The sequence below is a fragment of the Sphaerodactylus townsendi genome, linkage group LG01 (genome assembly GCF_021028975.2).
Source record: "Sphaerodactylus townsendi isolate TG3544 linkage group LG01, MPM_Stown_v2.3, whole genome shotgun sequence".
In the NCBI taxonomy this organism is placed as follows: Eukaryota; Metazoa; Chordata; class Lepidosauria; order Squamata; family Sphaerodactylidae; genus Sphaerodactylus; species Sphaerodactylus townsendi.
In genome coordinates, this window is record NC_059425.1 from 137,047,729 (window position 1) to 137,063,853 (window position 16,125).

General features: G+C 42.5%; 2 protein-coding genes across 6 annotated transcripts in view; one reads left to right on the plus strand and one right to left on the minus strand.

Moving 5' to 3' along the window:
- Positions 1–712: 712 nt before the first annotated feature.
- PGM3 (phosphoglucomutase 3) lies at positions 713–13,664 on the plus strand. Its single transcript, XM_048495290.1, has 12 exons — positions 713–940; positions 2,106–2,290; positions 4,578–4,645; positions 4,781–4,914; positions 5,756–5,951; positions 6,064–6,221; positions 7,676–7,759; positions 8,967–9,065; positions 9,503–9,619; positions 10,766–10,888; positions 12,399–12,572; positions 13,464–13,664. Exons 1-12 carry the CDS (start codon positions 737–739, stop codon positions 13,551–13,553), a joined length of 1,632 nt encoding a protein of 543 aa, XP_048351247.1. The 5' UTR covers positions 713–736; the 3' UTR covers positions 13,554–13,664.
- A 1,070-nt stretch (positions 13,665–14,734) lies between these two features.
- Positions 14,735–16,125, minus strand: part of DOP1A (DOP1 leucine zipper like protein A) — a 72,095-nt gene continuing 70,704 nt past the window's right edge. For all 5 annotated transcript variants that reach the window (XM_048495309.1, XM_048495327.1, XM_048495301.1 and 2 more), the window contains 2 exons: positions 15,844–15,973; positions 14,735–15,330 (listed from right to left, as the gene is read on the minus strand). In XM_048495309.1, the coding sequence (XP_048351266.1) occupies positions 15,025–15,330; positions 15,844–15,973 (436 nt within the window). In that variant the 3' untranslated portion in view covers positions 14,735–15,024. The remainder of the gene's footprint in view (positions 15,331–15,843; positions 15,974–16,125) is intronic.

The following is a 16,125-nucleotide window of genomic DNA, read 5'->3' on the forward strand; positions in this document are numbered from 1 at the left end:
GGTGTCTGGCGTTGTAAATACCACTCAGTGGAATTTGACCCTTTTCTTGCTGTGGTTGGTTTATTTACTTCTTTTATACTCTGCTTTTTCTCCAGGGGGGGGACACAGAGTGACTTTCATCATTCCCCTCTTCTCCATTTTATCCTTGCAACAACCCGGTGAGGTAGGCTAGGTCTAGAGTGTGTGACTGGCCCAACGTCATATATTGTTTTTTCACAGCAGGGTGGAGATTCAAACCCAGCTGTTTTGGATCTTGTGAGACCACACCACACTGCCTCTCACTTCATGGAGTACAGAGCAGCAACTTTTAAAGCATAAATTATGAGTTGGAAACTAAAAAGATGCAATATTGCAGTATTTCAATTTTGGTGGAATTGTGGCCATTATACAAGTGAGAATGCCAGTGAGCTGAATATACTGTTGGCAGTAAAGAGAGAAGAGTAAAAAATGGAAATGGCAGCCTACAGAGCCCCATAATTTCATCCATCTTGTTATAAAGACTTGTCTTAAGTGCTTTTTTAAACTATAGTCTGAGATTAATTGAGTCCAGTTTAGTAAACAAATACATGCAACCCCCTTCAGCTGCTAGTGTTAAATTATTTTGTGCCCTATGTAATTTAAAGAACTGATTTTGGTATAAGTGAAGTTGTGTACTTCTCCTTTGAGGTTTCAGTGTTATTTACAACACGTCCATCTTGAATGCTGTCAGGATTGCTACTGTTTTCCCTTTTCAGAAATGGACTTTGATACTGTTGCAAAGTACTCAGCACTCCATGCTAAACCTCCTGGGCTTTCCTCTCAATATGGAACAGCTGGATTCCGTACCAAGGCAGAGAACCTTGATCATACTGTGTTTCGCATGGGCTTACTGGCGGTGTTGAGGTCCAAGCAGACAACATCCACAATTGGAGTAATGGTGACAGCCTCCCACAACCCTGAAGTAAGTGAACTAAGAGTGCAGATGGAGAACAGATAGAGGCAGTGGTGGAATTCAGATAGTTTAACATCCGGTTCCGGTGGTAGGATTCAAATAATTTAACAACTGGTTTTTTTACAAGCGCCATTTTAACAACCAGTTCTGCCGAAGTGGTGCGAACCTGCTGAATCCCACCACTGGATAGAGGTAAAGGTATTCATTAATGGGAAAAGGAGGCCAAAGGGGGATCTCCAACTATACTGTGGCCTTTTTTGAGATTCATACAACCGGAAGGGGAGTTATCCTTCATTTTCAGCTAGTTGAGCTGTGCATAAAGCCACTGTTTGCATCAGTGCTTCTAAAGTTTAAGTCTGTGGAACCTCTTGAGGCATCTTATTTTATGACTGAACTGAGATAATATCTCAGGATCAAGAGAAGTTTAGATTCCCATGTAATCCTATGCCAAGTAATTTCAGTCTAAAATTATTGAAATCAATCGATTTAGGCTGATTTAATCTGGTATAGGGCTGCAATGTTAATCACACAGGGTCTTAAATCCTATAATTTCAATATCTCCTGAGTGTGCCCAGAAGGTTTTTTTCTAGTGTGCTATCGAAATCCTACATTTTCTCTGCTGAAGGATGAAGCTTTTTATCTCTTCTTTTAGATTCCTCTTAATTATTTGTAAACCGTCAACAGATTTTCATGGGCTTTGCATTCTCAGCTCCTGCAGCTTTGCCCCCTATATGGTTCCTTACTCCACCTTCCCCCTCTAAATCTACGGAGAAAGTTATATTTTTTTAAGTTCACCCACCACAGGTGTTAATTGTGATTGTGAAGAAAGGGTTGTTTATTAACAATGTACTGGTAAGATCAGTTTGAATAACAGACATTTCTTCCAGACCTGTCCCATACTATGACACAAACACTCAAGTGTTTTTCCAGTTGGTTGGTGTTTTCTGCCTGGACCTTAAAATGTATAGTAACTGTGCTTTGACCCAGGGATCTTAATGTGTGACATTTCTTTGCCTGTTGACACCAGTTTCAAATTTCTAGATTCCTACTGAATAACAGGACTGTGTTTCAGATTACGGCCATGTTGAGAATAGGTCAACTTTATGATGCAAGGTGACAAGCTGATATTAAACACAGACCCAAATATGGCAATAACTTCTTCTCTTCTCCCAAGGAAGACAATGGCGTGAAGTTGATTGATCCTTTGGGTGAAATGTTGGCACCTGCCTGGGAGGAATATGCAACATGTTTGGCCAATGCAGAAGAACCTGAACTGCAGACTGTGCTGTCTGATATCTGCCAGAAGGAAAAAGTAGATCTTCAGCACAGTGCCTTTGTGGTTATTGGCAGAGATACTAGGTAGCTATAAATCTGGTAAACATTTTGTGGGGAAATAGGTAAGGTAAAAATTGGGTAGTGTCTATCCTTGCCAGAAAGGCCTTTATTTTATGAAACATTCTGCAGGCTTCACATATGCATTTGTTCTTCCATATACGTCTATGGAGGATTACCCTTCACCCAAGAATTCATCACACTATTTCAGTTATTATAACTTCTTGGTCTCCATGAACAGGAGAACAGCTGCACAGTAAGCAAATAAAGTGAGTTGTTGAGTCAGAGTTGACCAGGGGCGTAGCTGGCCCATACTGTGCCCAGTGCGCACTCTGCGTTTTCCCCCTGGGGCCCCATTCTCAACACACACACACTTACCTTAGTTCAGCCTGAAAGTGGAAGCTGGAAAAAGTTGCCTGTTCACTTGAGGCTGAAAACGACCTAGTGAGAACTACATTTGCTAGGATACCTTGGGGCTCACAAGGTCTCTTGGGAAGTGTAGTTCCCACCAGGCAGTTTTCAGCCTCAAGTGAACAGGCCACTTTTCCAGCCTCCACTTTCTGGTTGAACTAAGGTAAGTTTAAGGGGAGGGGCGGGGGCGATTTTCCGCCCCCTCAGGTGCCTCCCCGATGTAATGTTTCCCCTCACCCCCTGGTAGCTCCGCCTCTGGGGTTGACTCATGACAATTACATGAAATTCTACCTCATTGGGTTTTCAGGGCAAGAAATGAGCAAAGGTAGTTTGCCATTGCCTTCCTCTGCAAACCAGTCCCACTCTTTCTTGGGGGCCTCCAATCCAAGTACTGCCTTGCTTCTGAGCTCTGTAGAGATCCAGCTAATCTAATCTATTAGGGCTGCTCAGCTGCAGACTGGTAGTTGACAGAAAAACGGGGCTTGAAGAAAGGAGCATCACAGTCTAATGAGCACTGATAGGCCTGGTTGAAGACCTACCCCCCCCCCCCCACCTGAGCAAGTCACACCTGAAAGGGACAGAGATTGTTACTAGCCATAACTAGGAAGTAAACTCTTCCTTTTGAGACAGGACAGTCCAAGTGACCCTGGAGGTGGGACAGACTCCCCAAGGTAGGTCATAAATTTTCATGACACATGGAGGAAACCTTCCATTTCAGGGAAGCCCTTCGAATGGGTGCATGCCATACAGAACTGTACTTTTACCCAGCAACACCAACTTGTTCATACAGCAAGAGAATGGAGAGAAGTTTCAACCACAAGATCTAAGATAATACTGAACTTTAAACTACTGTAATTTCAAGTAAAGCTAGCCTACCCTATATAAATTTTATTTAGGAAGTACCTAGTGTAGGAAAAAGGGAAAATGTGATTTCACTTTTCCTTCGTTCCCTTTTTTCAGTCTGAAATGCTTGAACAACATGTGCACTATTGTATTCATTTATTAAACTTCCTGATATTTTAAATGCTCTGAATCTGATTTCTGGGGGGAAAAACCCCATGCTTGTTCAGTCTTGCTATGTAAAGTGTGGTAACGGGCAGTGAAGAAGCTCACCACCCCAGAGCACAATAGCTCAAACTTGTACAGTAATGATAGATTATCATGATAACTTGTGGAGTGCAACAATAGGCAGAGCCTTTAAGTAGCAATGCCAGTATAGAGTATGACTCTACCTGGCAGGAATAAGTCTCAGATGGCAATGGGTGGATACTCATTTTGTCCTTGCCCCTGCCCCCCCCCTCACCCGGGGAGCAAGTGGAAGGGGCAATGATGGTAAACCTAGAATTGGGATGGCTGTGTGTTTTTCCAACATCCTGGAGGCTAACCACTAGGAAAGGAGGGGCTTTCAAATATATTCCTTCAGAACCTCTGTTAGAGAATTCTGTGTTATCTTTGTAAAGTGCTGACGTATGGAGGCCCAGTAGGGTTTTCAAGGCAAGAGACTAACAGAGATTGTTTGCCATTGCCTTCCTCTGCCCTGGTATTCCTGGGTGGTCTCCCATCCTGACAGACTAAGGCTGATTCTGCTTTGCTTCCAAGATCTGATGAGATCAGGCTAGCCTAGGCCATCTTGGTCAGGAAGTTATGTTTGGTATCATATATCAAATATTTTTGTGTTTGTTTCGGAAGGGCCTTATTTATTTACATATGAAGTCACCTTAGCAGAAAAACACTAGTTGCTTAGTACTTTTCCAGCTCTTTGCTGCCATTCTTTTTCTCTGGAGGGGAGTTTTTCTTTTTCGTTTCCTCCAACAGGTTGAAAATTATGGTTTATGTGAGGATTTTTTGTTTGTGGATTCACATGTCAAATTAGTTGAAAAATAACCTCATTTCTTTCTCCCAGATCTAGCAGCAAGGAGCTTTCTCAATCAGTAATTGATGGTGTGTCTGCCCTTGGAGGACAGTTACAAGGTACGTTCTAGATGCTCAGCTAAAAAGAACTTCAGTGTTGATGAAAGTTCTTTTTTTATATGTATTGTTTTGAAACACATTGTGTCTCTGACATGGAATAGTGTCAGCTTTGACACTGTGGCTTTATTTTACTAGACTATGGCTTAGTAACAACACCACAGCTACATTACATGGTCTGCTGTCGAAATACTAATGGGAACTATGGGAGAGCAACAGTGGAAGGCTACTACCAAAAGCTATCCAAGGCTTTTATGGCGCTCATGAAACAGGTGAAAGAACCGTGTGTTTTAGATGTTTTGGGGTTGCAACTGGACATGTACTTGGAAGCCTTTATAGAATGCCTTGTCTACCCATGTGATCTCCCTCCCTCATGACAGTTCTGCTTCTAATGCCAGGTCCATGTGAACTTACAACAGAACAAAATGGGACTGATGCCTTAATAGGCATGAGGATTGATTGATTCAGATTTTCCTGATGAAGACGTATCCATTGCTTATGCTTTAGGGTATAAGCTAAATATTTTTGTTTAAACAAGCTTTTGCTTTAACTAGCTTTTCTGAAGGAGTTGGATCCCTGGAAATTTCTGCTTATGGTTCTGGCAGGAAGGCATTTGTTTCTCCTGATTCCCCCTTTAGCAGCAAACCTCTCGCTCTCCTTTCATGCTGGTCCTGGGGTCCTGGGTTCCCCAAGCACAGGATGTTCAGTTTAATTTGGCCTGCCATGGGAAATGGAGCTCAGAGTTGTTCTATGTGGGCAGAAGTCCTTGCAACTGCAGAAATGCTGTTCTAGATCCAGCCCATTATGTCTTGATCTGAAAAACTGTGACACCTTCCTTGTATCTTATGTATATATACTGTGGGAAGCTGCCCTGGTTTTGTAAAGAAAAATGGAATACAAGTCCAGTTGAAGACGATGGGACTTTGTCCCTGTATAAACATGGTTTGGACCAATCAGTTGCCAACGCATCCAACCTAACCACATGGACTCAGAACTTTATGGCATGGGCCTCTTTGTTTCAGAAAGCTGACAGCATTGCTTGTGAGCAGCTGGGAGGGGTTTAGATGGATGGAGCTGCCCTAAGTTCATTGCTTGTGCTTTCCCCCCCTGTAGGCTGTCACTGAAAGAGATGGTCACCTGTGCTTGAAGGTTGATTGTGCCAATGGCATAGGGGCTCTGAAACTCAAAGAAATGGAACACTACCTTCCAAAATGCCTTAGAATATACATAGACAATGATGGATCGAAGGGAAAACTCAACCACTTGTGTGGAGCTGATTTTGTGAAAGTGCATCAAAAACCTCCTGTGGGTATGCAGTTAAAAGTGTCTATTGTAATTCTTCCAACTTGTGTACTTTTGCAGAACTTTTAGAGCATAGTTCTCAGTTCTGAATAATTCTGTTTTGTCTCCCTGCTTGTAAGACCTGGAAATGAAGATCAATGAGAAATGCTCTTCATTTGATGGTGATGCTGACCGAATAGTTTACTACTACAACGATGCTGCTGGCCGTTTTCATCTTTTGGATGGAGATAAAATAGCAACTCTAATCAGCACTTTCCTTAAAGAACTTCTGGTGAAGGTAATTACTCTTGACTATTTTGTGGTTAAAGGGTAAATGTTGACTGATGTATTGTGAGGCACCTGTGGTGCCACCTTAGTGGCAGAGGCTTATCTGGTGTTTCCGCACTCCTACATTCCTGCTGGGTGATCTTGGGCTAGTCACAGTTCTTTGGAACTCTCTCAGCCCCACCTACCTCACAAGGTGTCTGTTGGGGGGAGAGGAAGGGAAAGGAACTTGTGAGCCACCTTGAGTCTCCTTACAGGAGAGAAAGGGGGTATAAATCCAAACTCTTCTTCCTCTTCTTCTTATACAGAGAAAGAGTTGCCGACAGAATTCCACAATGAGAATTGGTTGGGTTTATGTTCGTTTTCAGTTATGGTTTAACATTGTCCCATGACTAGAAGGGGAGCTTGCCAATTACCTCCTTTGCTTTCAGAAACCTGAAGTTCTCCCTTAAATACTGTTCTTGGGACCCCCAAGTATAATGGGGGGATCAGGGGTCTGCCATAGGAGGGGGGATTAGTGAAAATCATCCCCCTCTTGCCCCCAAGGAAATCTAAATGGATTCAAGCTTATATCTGTTGTGGAAGCAAAATGGTAAAAGCATCTATTAAATTGGCAAAGTGTTCAATAGGAAATGCTTTTTCCAGGTGCTGTGTGAGTTGTATTTTCATTTGCCCCCCACAGGAAATTGCCTTTTATTGAGTTAGACCAGTGGTTTTTCAACATCAGTATTGTCTACTCTGACTGGCAGTCGATCTTCAGGGTGCAGACTTTTCCTATCATCATACCACCAGATCCTTTTTAAAAGGTGGTGTCAGGGATTGAACCTGGTGCCTTCTGCAAGCAAAGCAGATGCTTTACCACTGAGCCACATCCCTAGGGCCTGATAAGGCAGTACTGGTAACCATATTGGAAGGTAAAATCAGGACCTCCAGCCAGAGGGCTCTCCTGATCTTCTGCTGGATGGGATTAAAAGATGATCTGGGTTCATGGGGAGAATGGTGCAGCTACAGCTGCAGCAACTGAACAAGCAGTCCTATACAGGATTTGAGAGAAACTTGGCTCTTCAGCATTGGAAATTGATGCAGCAGAACTAGATGGAACACCAGGAGCATGGTTCTCCTTTCCCACCCTTCTCTGCCACTGATGAGATCATTCTCCCCTTGCCCTGACACAGTCTTGACCGTGGCTACAAGATGAAGTTGATGGGAGAGGAGGAAATGTGCCTGTTCCTTGGGGTTTTTTTGCAACAGTGAAAAGTAGGATAACAGTTGACAATAACAGTTGTTTTGTTGGCCTTTGCTTTTACTGCTATTTTCCTGTTTTCCAATAAGTCTAGAAATTTAGGTGAAGAACAGTTTTCCTCAATGGGAAATGTTTGTTTCTGTAAACTGGGATGTATAAATTCCAAAATCACAGCTATTTTGTTCTTGTGCTAATAAGAAAATTGTCTGCCTCCATTCTTTCAGACCGGGCAAACTTTAACATTGGCAGTAATACAAACAGCGTATGCCAATGGGAGTTCCACACATTACTTGGAAGAAACCATGAAGGTACTTGTTTAAATATTGTATGCCGCCTCACTGAAAATCACAGTGAAAAACAACCCAACCCTAATCCTACAGAGGGAAAAATAATTTACAAAACCTTAATGGCTCAGGTGATACTTCTGGTGACCAAATGTCATAGACGGTCTACTAAATTTAGCTTTTCTAAATTAATAGTTCAGCTTTTTAAATCATAATTGTCCCCAGCTCTCATGTTTTGCTCACATTATGATTAGACAGTAATGCTAGTAATAGTTGAAAGGACGCAAGAAAGGAGGAAGACCCAACATGAAATAGATGGAGTCAATTACAGAAGCCGCAGCCCTCAGTTTGCAAGACCTGAGCTAGGATGTTAAAGGTAGGAAGTTTTGGTGGACACTAATTCATAGGATTGCCATGGATCAGAAGCGACTTGGTGGCACTTAACAGATGCACACACGCATGTTTTGCTGCTTAGGATTATTTTCATTTTGCAAATAACCAGCCCTGTAGATATAAAGTTTTTGAAGCTGATGCTCTGTTGGCTGTCCGGAGGCCACAGCTGGATGGTCGGGAATAAGGTTCTACCATTAATACAAGGTGAGGTCTAGTCATCTGCCCCCAGTGCCAGGAATGTTGGTGTATAGAAGTGGGTCCTTACTGGACAACTTAAGGGGCTGTTCTTCAGCCCACCAGCCAGATATAATGGGACTGTGTCAAAGTTCCCTAGTAATCAGAAGACCATTCTATTAGAACATTCCATTAGAACATAGGTGTCAAACTTGCAGCCCTCCAGATGTTATGGACTACAGTCTGTAGTCCATAACATCTGGAGGGCCGCAAGTTTGACATCTGTGCATTAGAACATTGGTAAATACAAGACATTTTTAACATTTTTCACTATACATGTATGTCCTGCAGAAACATTATTGTGGCTCTGTCACCCAAATGAATTTTTCTTTTTGTTTTATCTCCTCTCCCATTTTTAAAAAATGTGGTGCCTTTTCTAAGCAGTCACAGTGTTTAGAGTTCTCCTCTGTACTAGCCATTGCTGTTTAGTAGGTTAGCCTACTAGCTTAGCAAGTCTCCTTTCATCCCTCCCAAAAAGGGCTTCCTCGGCTGGAATGGCAGTGTTGCCTCTCATCCTGGACTGATCGCATGAAATATGTACATTGATGCAGAATTACTAGGCTGCGCCCTGCTGTGGATTGTTTATTCCATCTTTCTATTCCAGGTGCCTGTCCAGTGTGCTAAAACTGGAGTGAAGCATTTGCATCACAAGGCCAAGGAGTTTGACGTTGGCATTTACTTTGAAGCAAATGGTCATGGCACTGTAGGTATTGGGGCTCATATGGTCTTGTCTTTTGGCCTTTGCTGCCAATTTCATTCCTACACTGGGTACTTCATAAATATATTTATTAACAAGAAGCGTCACTTTTCTTGTACATTGCGCCCGTATATCTTGTTTCCCGGTCTTTTCTTTTAAGAGAGTGTATTCAGGTTATCACTTCTTAATACATGGTTGCTTGGGTTAGCCCTAGAACTAGTTAATTTTTTTTGCTAATTTAAAAGGTGGCTAGGAGATTGGAGCGAGTAAGAAGAACGTTGGTAATCCTAGACTATCAGGTTTTGACTAGGATGCAAGAGCATTTAACTGATAGCAGGGGTGTTATTAAGGGGTGGGTTTTGTTTCTTTTTATGAAGTACAAGTACTAGTAACAGCATGTTTCAGTTCTTCAAGACACCTTCTATGCTGCTGCTTTACTTTAGGTGTTATTCAGTAAAGCCGCAGAAGACAAAATAAGACATCAGGCAGAAAATGAGAAAGACAACCGAAAAAGAGAAGCTGCAAAAATGCTTGAAAACACCATTGATTTGATAAATCAGGTAAGAACTTCAGGGAAACTGCAAGTTTTGCATTCAGGCTCCCAACACTAAGCCTTTCAGAGGGGTTGCCAAGTGTCTCTGTGTTGAATTGGAAGCAGCAGTTGGAAGATTTGGTGGATTACACTTCTGATATGATTTAATGATCCACAAACCATCTGCGTTGTGTAATATATCGAACTGGAAAAGGTGGTGAATGTTGAGCCAGGTGAATTTCAGCAAGTTGGGTAGGTACGGTGCTAGAGATTTGGTATTCCATAGTTTTCAGCAACATAATGATATGTGTAGTTTGCATGCATGATGGACTTGTCACTGATCAGCAATTGCTTAAATAAAATAGCTTTTCTTGGATGGAGAGTAAAGAGACGGTCGGAAAACTGTTTTGAGTTTTAGTAAACAAATGAAGCAACCTTATACTGAATCAGAACCTTGGGTCCTTCAAGGCTGATATTGCCTACTCAGGGCATTCATTTCGTTATGAGAATTTAATTTCTAAGAACCCAAGTAGCTCTTGTCCTAATGACATCTCTATGTGCATGGGCAAAGTTGCTCCGTCACTCAAGATTTGAGATAACGTGCACGCGTTTCAACCAAACGGCCTTTGCAAACTGTGCTCAGTGATGGCTGGAGAGAGTGCACAGCTGGCTGCTTCAAGTGAGCCTGCCGTATGTAATGCATTTGCCTGAAACTTATTCCTTTGAAAATTGTAGCGCAGAGGCGGGCACGTGGTTTTCACCACTGAAACTGCAGAGTTTTTAATGGAAATCTAGGAGTTTGGGGATTGACTTCTTAAACCAAGGCCACATACCCCTGTGTAGAATATATTCTGGTTCAGCTTCTTTTGCAAAAGTAGCACCTAACATTTAGATGCTGCAGCATCTCTTCCAGTTGTCAGGTAGTTCTGAAATAGCCCACCTATTCATGTGAAGTGATGCTTAGATTCCACCTCACTTTGGTATATAGCTATACAGAAGCAGAATCCATTGCTAAAAAAAGTTGCCGATAGGCTTACACATGGAACGATAACCCTATGAAGAGGCAACTTGTGAACCTGTTGACCGCAATGGCTGATGTTGGTGCTGAAGCAGCTGATGTTGGTGCTACATGTATCTTACTACTCCTCCTCCCTACTTTTATTTTATGTACTAGACAGTTGGAGATGCCATCTCAGACCTGCTGCTGATTGAAGCCATCTTGGCTTTGAAGGGCTGGACAGTACAACAGTGGGATGCTCTGTACACAGATCTTCCAAACCGGCAGCTCAAAGTGAAGGTGAGCAAGAGGCTGGTGGGGCTCAGGAGTGCCTTCAGTTACAGTACAGAGTCGTCTCAGGCATTTACTGCTGACTTGCTAGATTTCTGGGCTGTGTAACTGCACCTTGTTTGTTGGCCAGCAGCTGAAACGCTGGAGCATTTTCTGTTCCCGGGAGGTGGGCAGAACCCACATTGACTTTAGGGCCAAAAGGGGCAGGATAAAGATTATGGATCTCTGTCAGCCTGTAAAAGGTAAAATTACATACAAGTAGAGGCTTCTTTTAGATTGCAACTATACATAATAAATGGAATTAATCCTTTATCTGTCTGCTCAGTCATGCTAATTGAAACTACAATTACTCTGCTGCTAGCTACATCTTTTAAAAACCTGTCTGTTTTTCCTTTGAAAAATGTTAGTGGTGTAAAGAATGTGGTTTCGGTTAGCAAAACTGAACAGGGTTCATGCTGGATCCTCACGTGGCCCCAAACTGGTATCCAGAGAGGCAGCCCACAGATTTGCTGAGCAAGTCTGTATTATGACTGCTGTCTTTACAAAATGATGGCGACCTGTGATCCTTGTCCCTGTTCTAGCTGTCTGGCAGCTCACATCTGCCCTGATACAAATAGGGACTTTTGCTCTCCGTGACTTACTGTTCAGTAGTAGATGCCTTATTATTTGGCTGCGATCTCGCTTTGTTGTTCATAGCTCTGTGTCTTTGAAAGGCTCAGCCAGCGACCTAGAATGCCTTAGCTGGCATGGGGGTGTCTTGTCCTAATGTCTGGGCAAGTGGCTTAGCATATCAGTTTTTTCTTTTTTACACTTTTCATCATGAACATTGACAGCAACAAGCTCTGGAGCCAGACATCCTGAACACTTCTAGACCTCCAAAAACAACTGTTAGGATGAAGGGTCTACATTTGATTGTTATAGAAATTACTAATTTGGCCACTGAAGGTACTGTGGATGCCCTTCCTGTGCTTTTCCTTGCTGCCTCACCCCCCCACTTGTGTATCACCTTTTCTGCTTTTGCTTGAAAAGTAGCTTACAGATTTTTTTCCTGTACTGTTTGATTACCTTTGCAGGTATGTAACTACTTGTCTGGAGCTCCTGGAAGTTCAGAATAGGTCTGGGATATTCCCATAAATAAACACTGTGTTGCTGTACAGGCTCAATTGTGAGAGCTTGGTCAGGAGAATAGCAGATGAACAAGATCAGAGGAATAACCTCCTTGTTCCTGCAAAGGCATTGGAGACATGGAAAATATTTGTTTAGGGCTAAAGCGTTAGAAGAGGCAGCTGACAAAGATCACACAGTGTCATTACCAAAAAGTCCTGCAAGGTTTGATAATCTCCAGCAGTTTTGCCAAGAGATTTCTACACCTGAATCCTCCTTCAGAGCTGAATGATTCTGCTTCTTAAAATAGAGCCCTTTTCTTTTTTCTGCTGGAGTGGCTGAAAATCTCCAGGTGTTCTCTACAGCTGTAATGAATCAAGTTGTCTTGATTTCCTTGCTTTGCCTTGTCTTGTAGGTTGCTGACAGACGAGCGATTGACACGACAGATGCTGAAAGACAGGCAGTGACACCCCCAGGGCTGCAAGAGAAAATCAATGCCCTTGTGAAGAAGATTAAACAGGCTCGAGCTTTTGTTCGCCCTTCTGGAACAGAAGATGTGGTCAGAGTGTATGCTGAAGCAGACACACAGGTCAGAATGGGAGCTCTTTGTCTCCTTTAGGGCACTGTTCTTAGGAAAAATGTTGAATGTCTGCAGCAGTCTCCTATGTAGTTTTGCCCTTTTTCAACTCTCATTCAGTTTATATCCCCTTAAGCTCAACAACTGGTAGGCTCAGTCCTGTCATCTGCACCTTCCTTTGACCATTACCACCCCGTTTTTTTTTCTCCTGGACCTCTTGGCTTAGGTCGTGAAGATAATTCTGACACTTATGTTCTTGGAGAATTCTGTCTTTCCTCAAGAGTTTGGCAAGTTAAGGGGGAGGTGGGAGAGACAAGTGACTGAGGAAAAGGTCTCTTTGTGTTCCCTTCTGATAAACATGTCTGCATGCACGTGAGGGGAGGGGCTTGTCTCCTTTCATTTGTCAACTCACTCATCTGTGGTCTTCAAGGAAGATTAATAGTTGACCAAGACATGGAAGGCTTCATAAGTGTCTCTTTGTTGTATGTGTACTGGGCATATATACCAAGTGTGATAGACATTAACATCTCTCTTCCTGCATGTGTAGTCATCATGCAGCAGGACATGTGGGATTTCTGAAATGTAAGCAACAGAGGTAAAATGTCTCTGTGTACCCTGATGCAGAAAATCTCCCATGATCTCCAAGTAAAAAAGTTCTTTGTGGATTCTTCCTCTCTGTGTTGTTAATGTAACTTCTGCTGTAGCCAGCTCCATCATAAAGATAGTATGTGAAAATGGAATAACCACCTTGCATCTAGTTAATTTCTGGTTACAGATGAAGTCACTCTACCTATTCAGTCTTTCAGGAACGTGTCTGTTGCTTTCCAGAAGTTGCTATAATGACCCTGAGGATTTGGGACAAATAAAACTTCTTCATTCTATTTTAATTGTTTTCACTTGCAGGAGAATGCTGATAACCTTGCACATGAAGTCAGCCTGGCTGTTTATCATTTAGCTGGGGGAGTTGGAGAGGAACCCAAACCTATAGGCTGAAGGCACCACTGTTCTTCAAGATGGATTGTAAACTATGCTCTCTTTAATTTTCCTTATTTCTATATCTTTGTCATAGCACACCTATTACACAATAAAACTCAAATAATTTGATTTTAGTCTCAGGTGCATTTTATACCAAACGTGTGGACAAAAGATGGCGATTCAGTGAAAATGCAGATATTTGCTCTAGTACAAAGGCTGACTTTCTTCCAATTTGAAGTGGGTTTAGAAAAATGCTGCAGTAAATCTTTGTGACTGCCTGTGCTACTTTTAACTCAGACATTAACTACTGTTGCCTGTAGAAAGCTTCAATTTGAGCCAACCCGCACAGCTGGCTTTTTCACTGAGCCATGGCCAGTGCCCACCCCTTGCATAACAACCTGTCCTACCTGGCTTCCCTTCCTCCTTTTTCACTAGCAGAACCAAGTCCAAACCAAGGATGACTTACCAGAAACTATGAGTGCTAGTTATAACAACTCATGTTTAGCTGATGCGGTGCTTACATTATTTAATGCATCGGGGGGGGGGTGGGTGGGTGGGTAATAGACAAAAAAATATTATTGCTGTACTTTTAACATTCTTCAGTTCGATGGGTTATACTTTTAATTTTTTTAAAAAATTATGTTACTAGGGAGCAAAAGTAGCATATTTGGGGTTTGGCCTCTGGTGCATGTTTAGGACTCAGCAGGATGAGAACTGATGATTTAGGAGTTGGTCCCCCCTGACATGTCTATTTCCATATTGCGCTATCCAGCTCTCCTTTGCTGTCCAAAAGCTGTGGAACATGTACAATTTGTCCTACAATGCTGTGTAGAATATATCGAGTGTACAAGCCTCCCATTTTCCCTAATGGCCCCATTTACTGCCGCTTGTGCACAGGTAGGGGAAATGGAGGCGAAAGAGGTTAATGAGTCCCCTTTGGAATCCCTCAGGCATTGCACTGAAGCTGTATCTGCATCATGCCCAATAAGCTTGTGGTTTACGGATGTGGGTGGCCATGGCAAGAGTGGTCGCATGAGCGTTTTGGCCTCTGGGCACTAGACCCAACAAAAGTGGGATTTAAGCTTCTGCATCCGGAAGGACGATAGGAGTTCATGAATGAACACAACACACTGCTCCCTCAGGCCCTGTGTAAGAAAAGTGATGGTCTACAGAACGCAACAAAGAAGGCTTGACACAGCTTCAAAAAAGTGTGCAACTTGTATTGTCGATTTTTCTGAACGACAGAACTCAAGATGACAAAAACAAAATGTACCATAAATATTAGGCACCATAATCAACAGGCGCCAATGATATTTGAACTTGATTCAGGCCACATCCAGAACTTATTTACAGATATTTAAATTAAATACATCCTGAAGTTTACATTACATACAAAGTATGAAAAAAGGAAACTATACACTCTGGAAGGATGGAGTGGTTTCAGCTGAAAATACCTCACATTTAAGATGAACGCTTTGTCTTTGACGCCTTATGTCTTTATGACACCTTCCAGAAAGTCCTTCTCTACCATCTCTTCAATTTTTTGTCTCACTTTACTGGAAAATGTCTTTTGGTTCTCCATTTTGATGTCCTTGTTGGGGAATGAGGTTGAGTGAAGCATGGGGCTCCCCAAATGTCCAGCCCTCCTGCTGGTGACTTTGCTGTTAAAAACTTGGCTCAGGACATTGAAGAAAGGCAAAAGCTGCTCGATGCTGCGGATGGCACAGGTGGTCACAAGTAAGTGACCAGGGTCCCAATGGAGTGTTTTCCCTGAGCTGTCCTCTTCTGGGTTCTTCTGTGATAAGCACAAGGAAAAGGCACATTACAAGACTCAGCACTGCTACATTTGGCCATCTGAGGATTAGCATACTTGCCAAAAGTTTAGAAAATCTAGACAGCCAGATACAACTAACCATCCAGCAATGCAACAACTGGAAGAAAAATTAAAACTTAATAGGATTAAACTTACTCCCTTAAACCTGTTTTTCTTAACAGGACTTGCAGCAAGCTTTTCTCCTGGTTGTTCCGATAGCTGCTAACCTTTGTACAGAAACCACCGCAAGCCAGCAACAGTAGAATTCCACAACAGAATGGAATTAAAAGGCAATGAACTCTTCAATGCCCATTACCAGGGAAGCAGCACCTAACTTGCTATTCAAATTCAGCTTCGTGAAATTACAACCCCAGGAAACAACAGTGCTCATTCACACACACATTTCCGCCCCCCCCGCTAGATCAGAGCCAAAGTGAATCGCAGATGTAAACTATACTGAATGCAATTCCACAGAGAGAGAACTATTTGCAGTACCTTTGCCCTTTTCCGCAGCAGTTTTGCTAATCGCACCACGTATGGTTTAAATTCCCTTTGGTGGGTGCCTTGCCTTCGAACCTCCAAGCCTGAATCATCTGATGCTTCTGGAATAAATGCCCAACGATACCTGTTTTTTTTTTTAAAAAAAACGAAACAGGGCAAGTTCACTACAGCTGAGACCTCCTATCCTCAGCAACTAGCTTTGACAGAAAGACCCATTCTAAGTGGCCCGGGGATATGTAAACAAAACTGATGCGCATTTTGAAGAAATCTAAGTAT

Coding starts and splice junctions, on each gene's coding strand:
- PGM3 (XM_048495290.1), top strand. CDS start 737: ATGGACTTTGATACTGTTGCAAAGTACTCAGCACTCCATGCTAAACCT. Junction 2,291..4,577: donor GTTATTGGCAGAGATACTAG/GTAGCTATAAAT, acceptor TCTTTCTCCCAG/ATCTAGCAGCAAGGAGCTTT. Junction 4,915..5,755: donor TTATGGCGCTCATGAAACAG/GTGAAAGAACCG, acceptor CCCCCCCTGTAG/GCTGTCACTGAAAGAGATGG.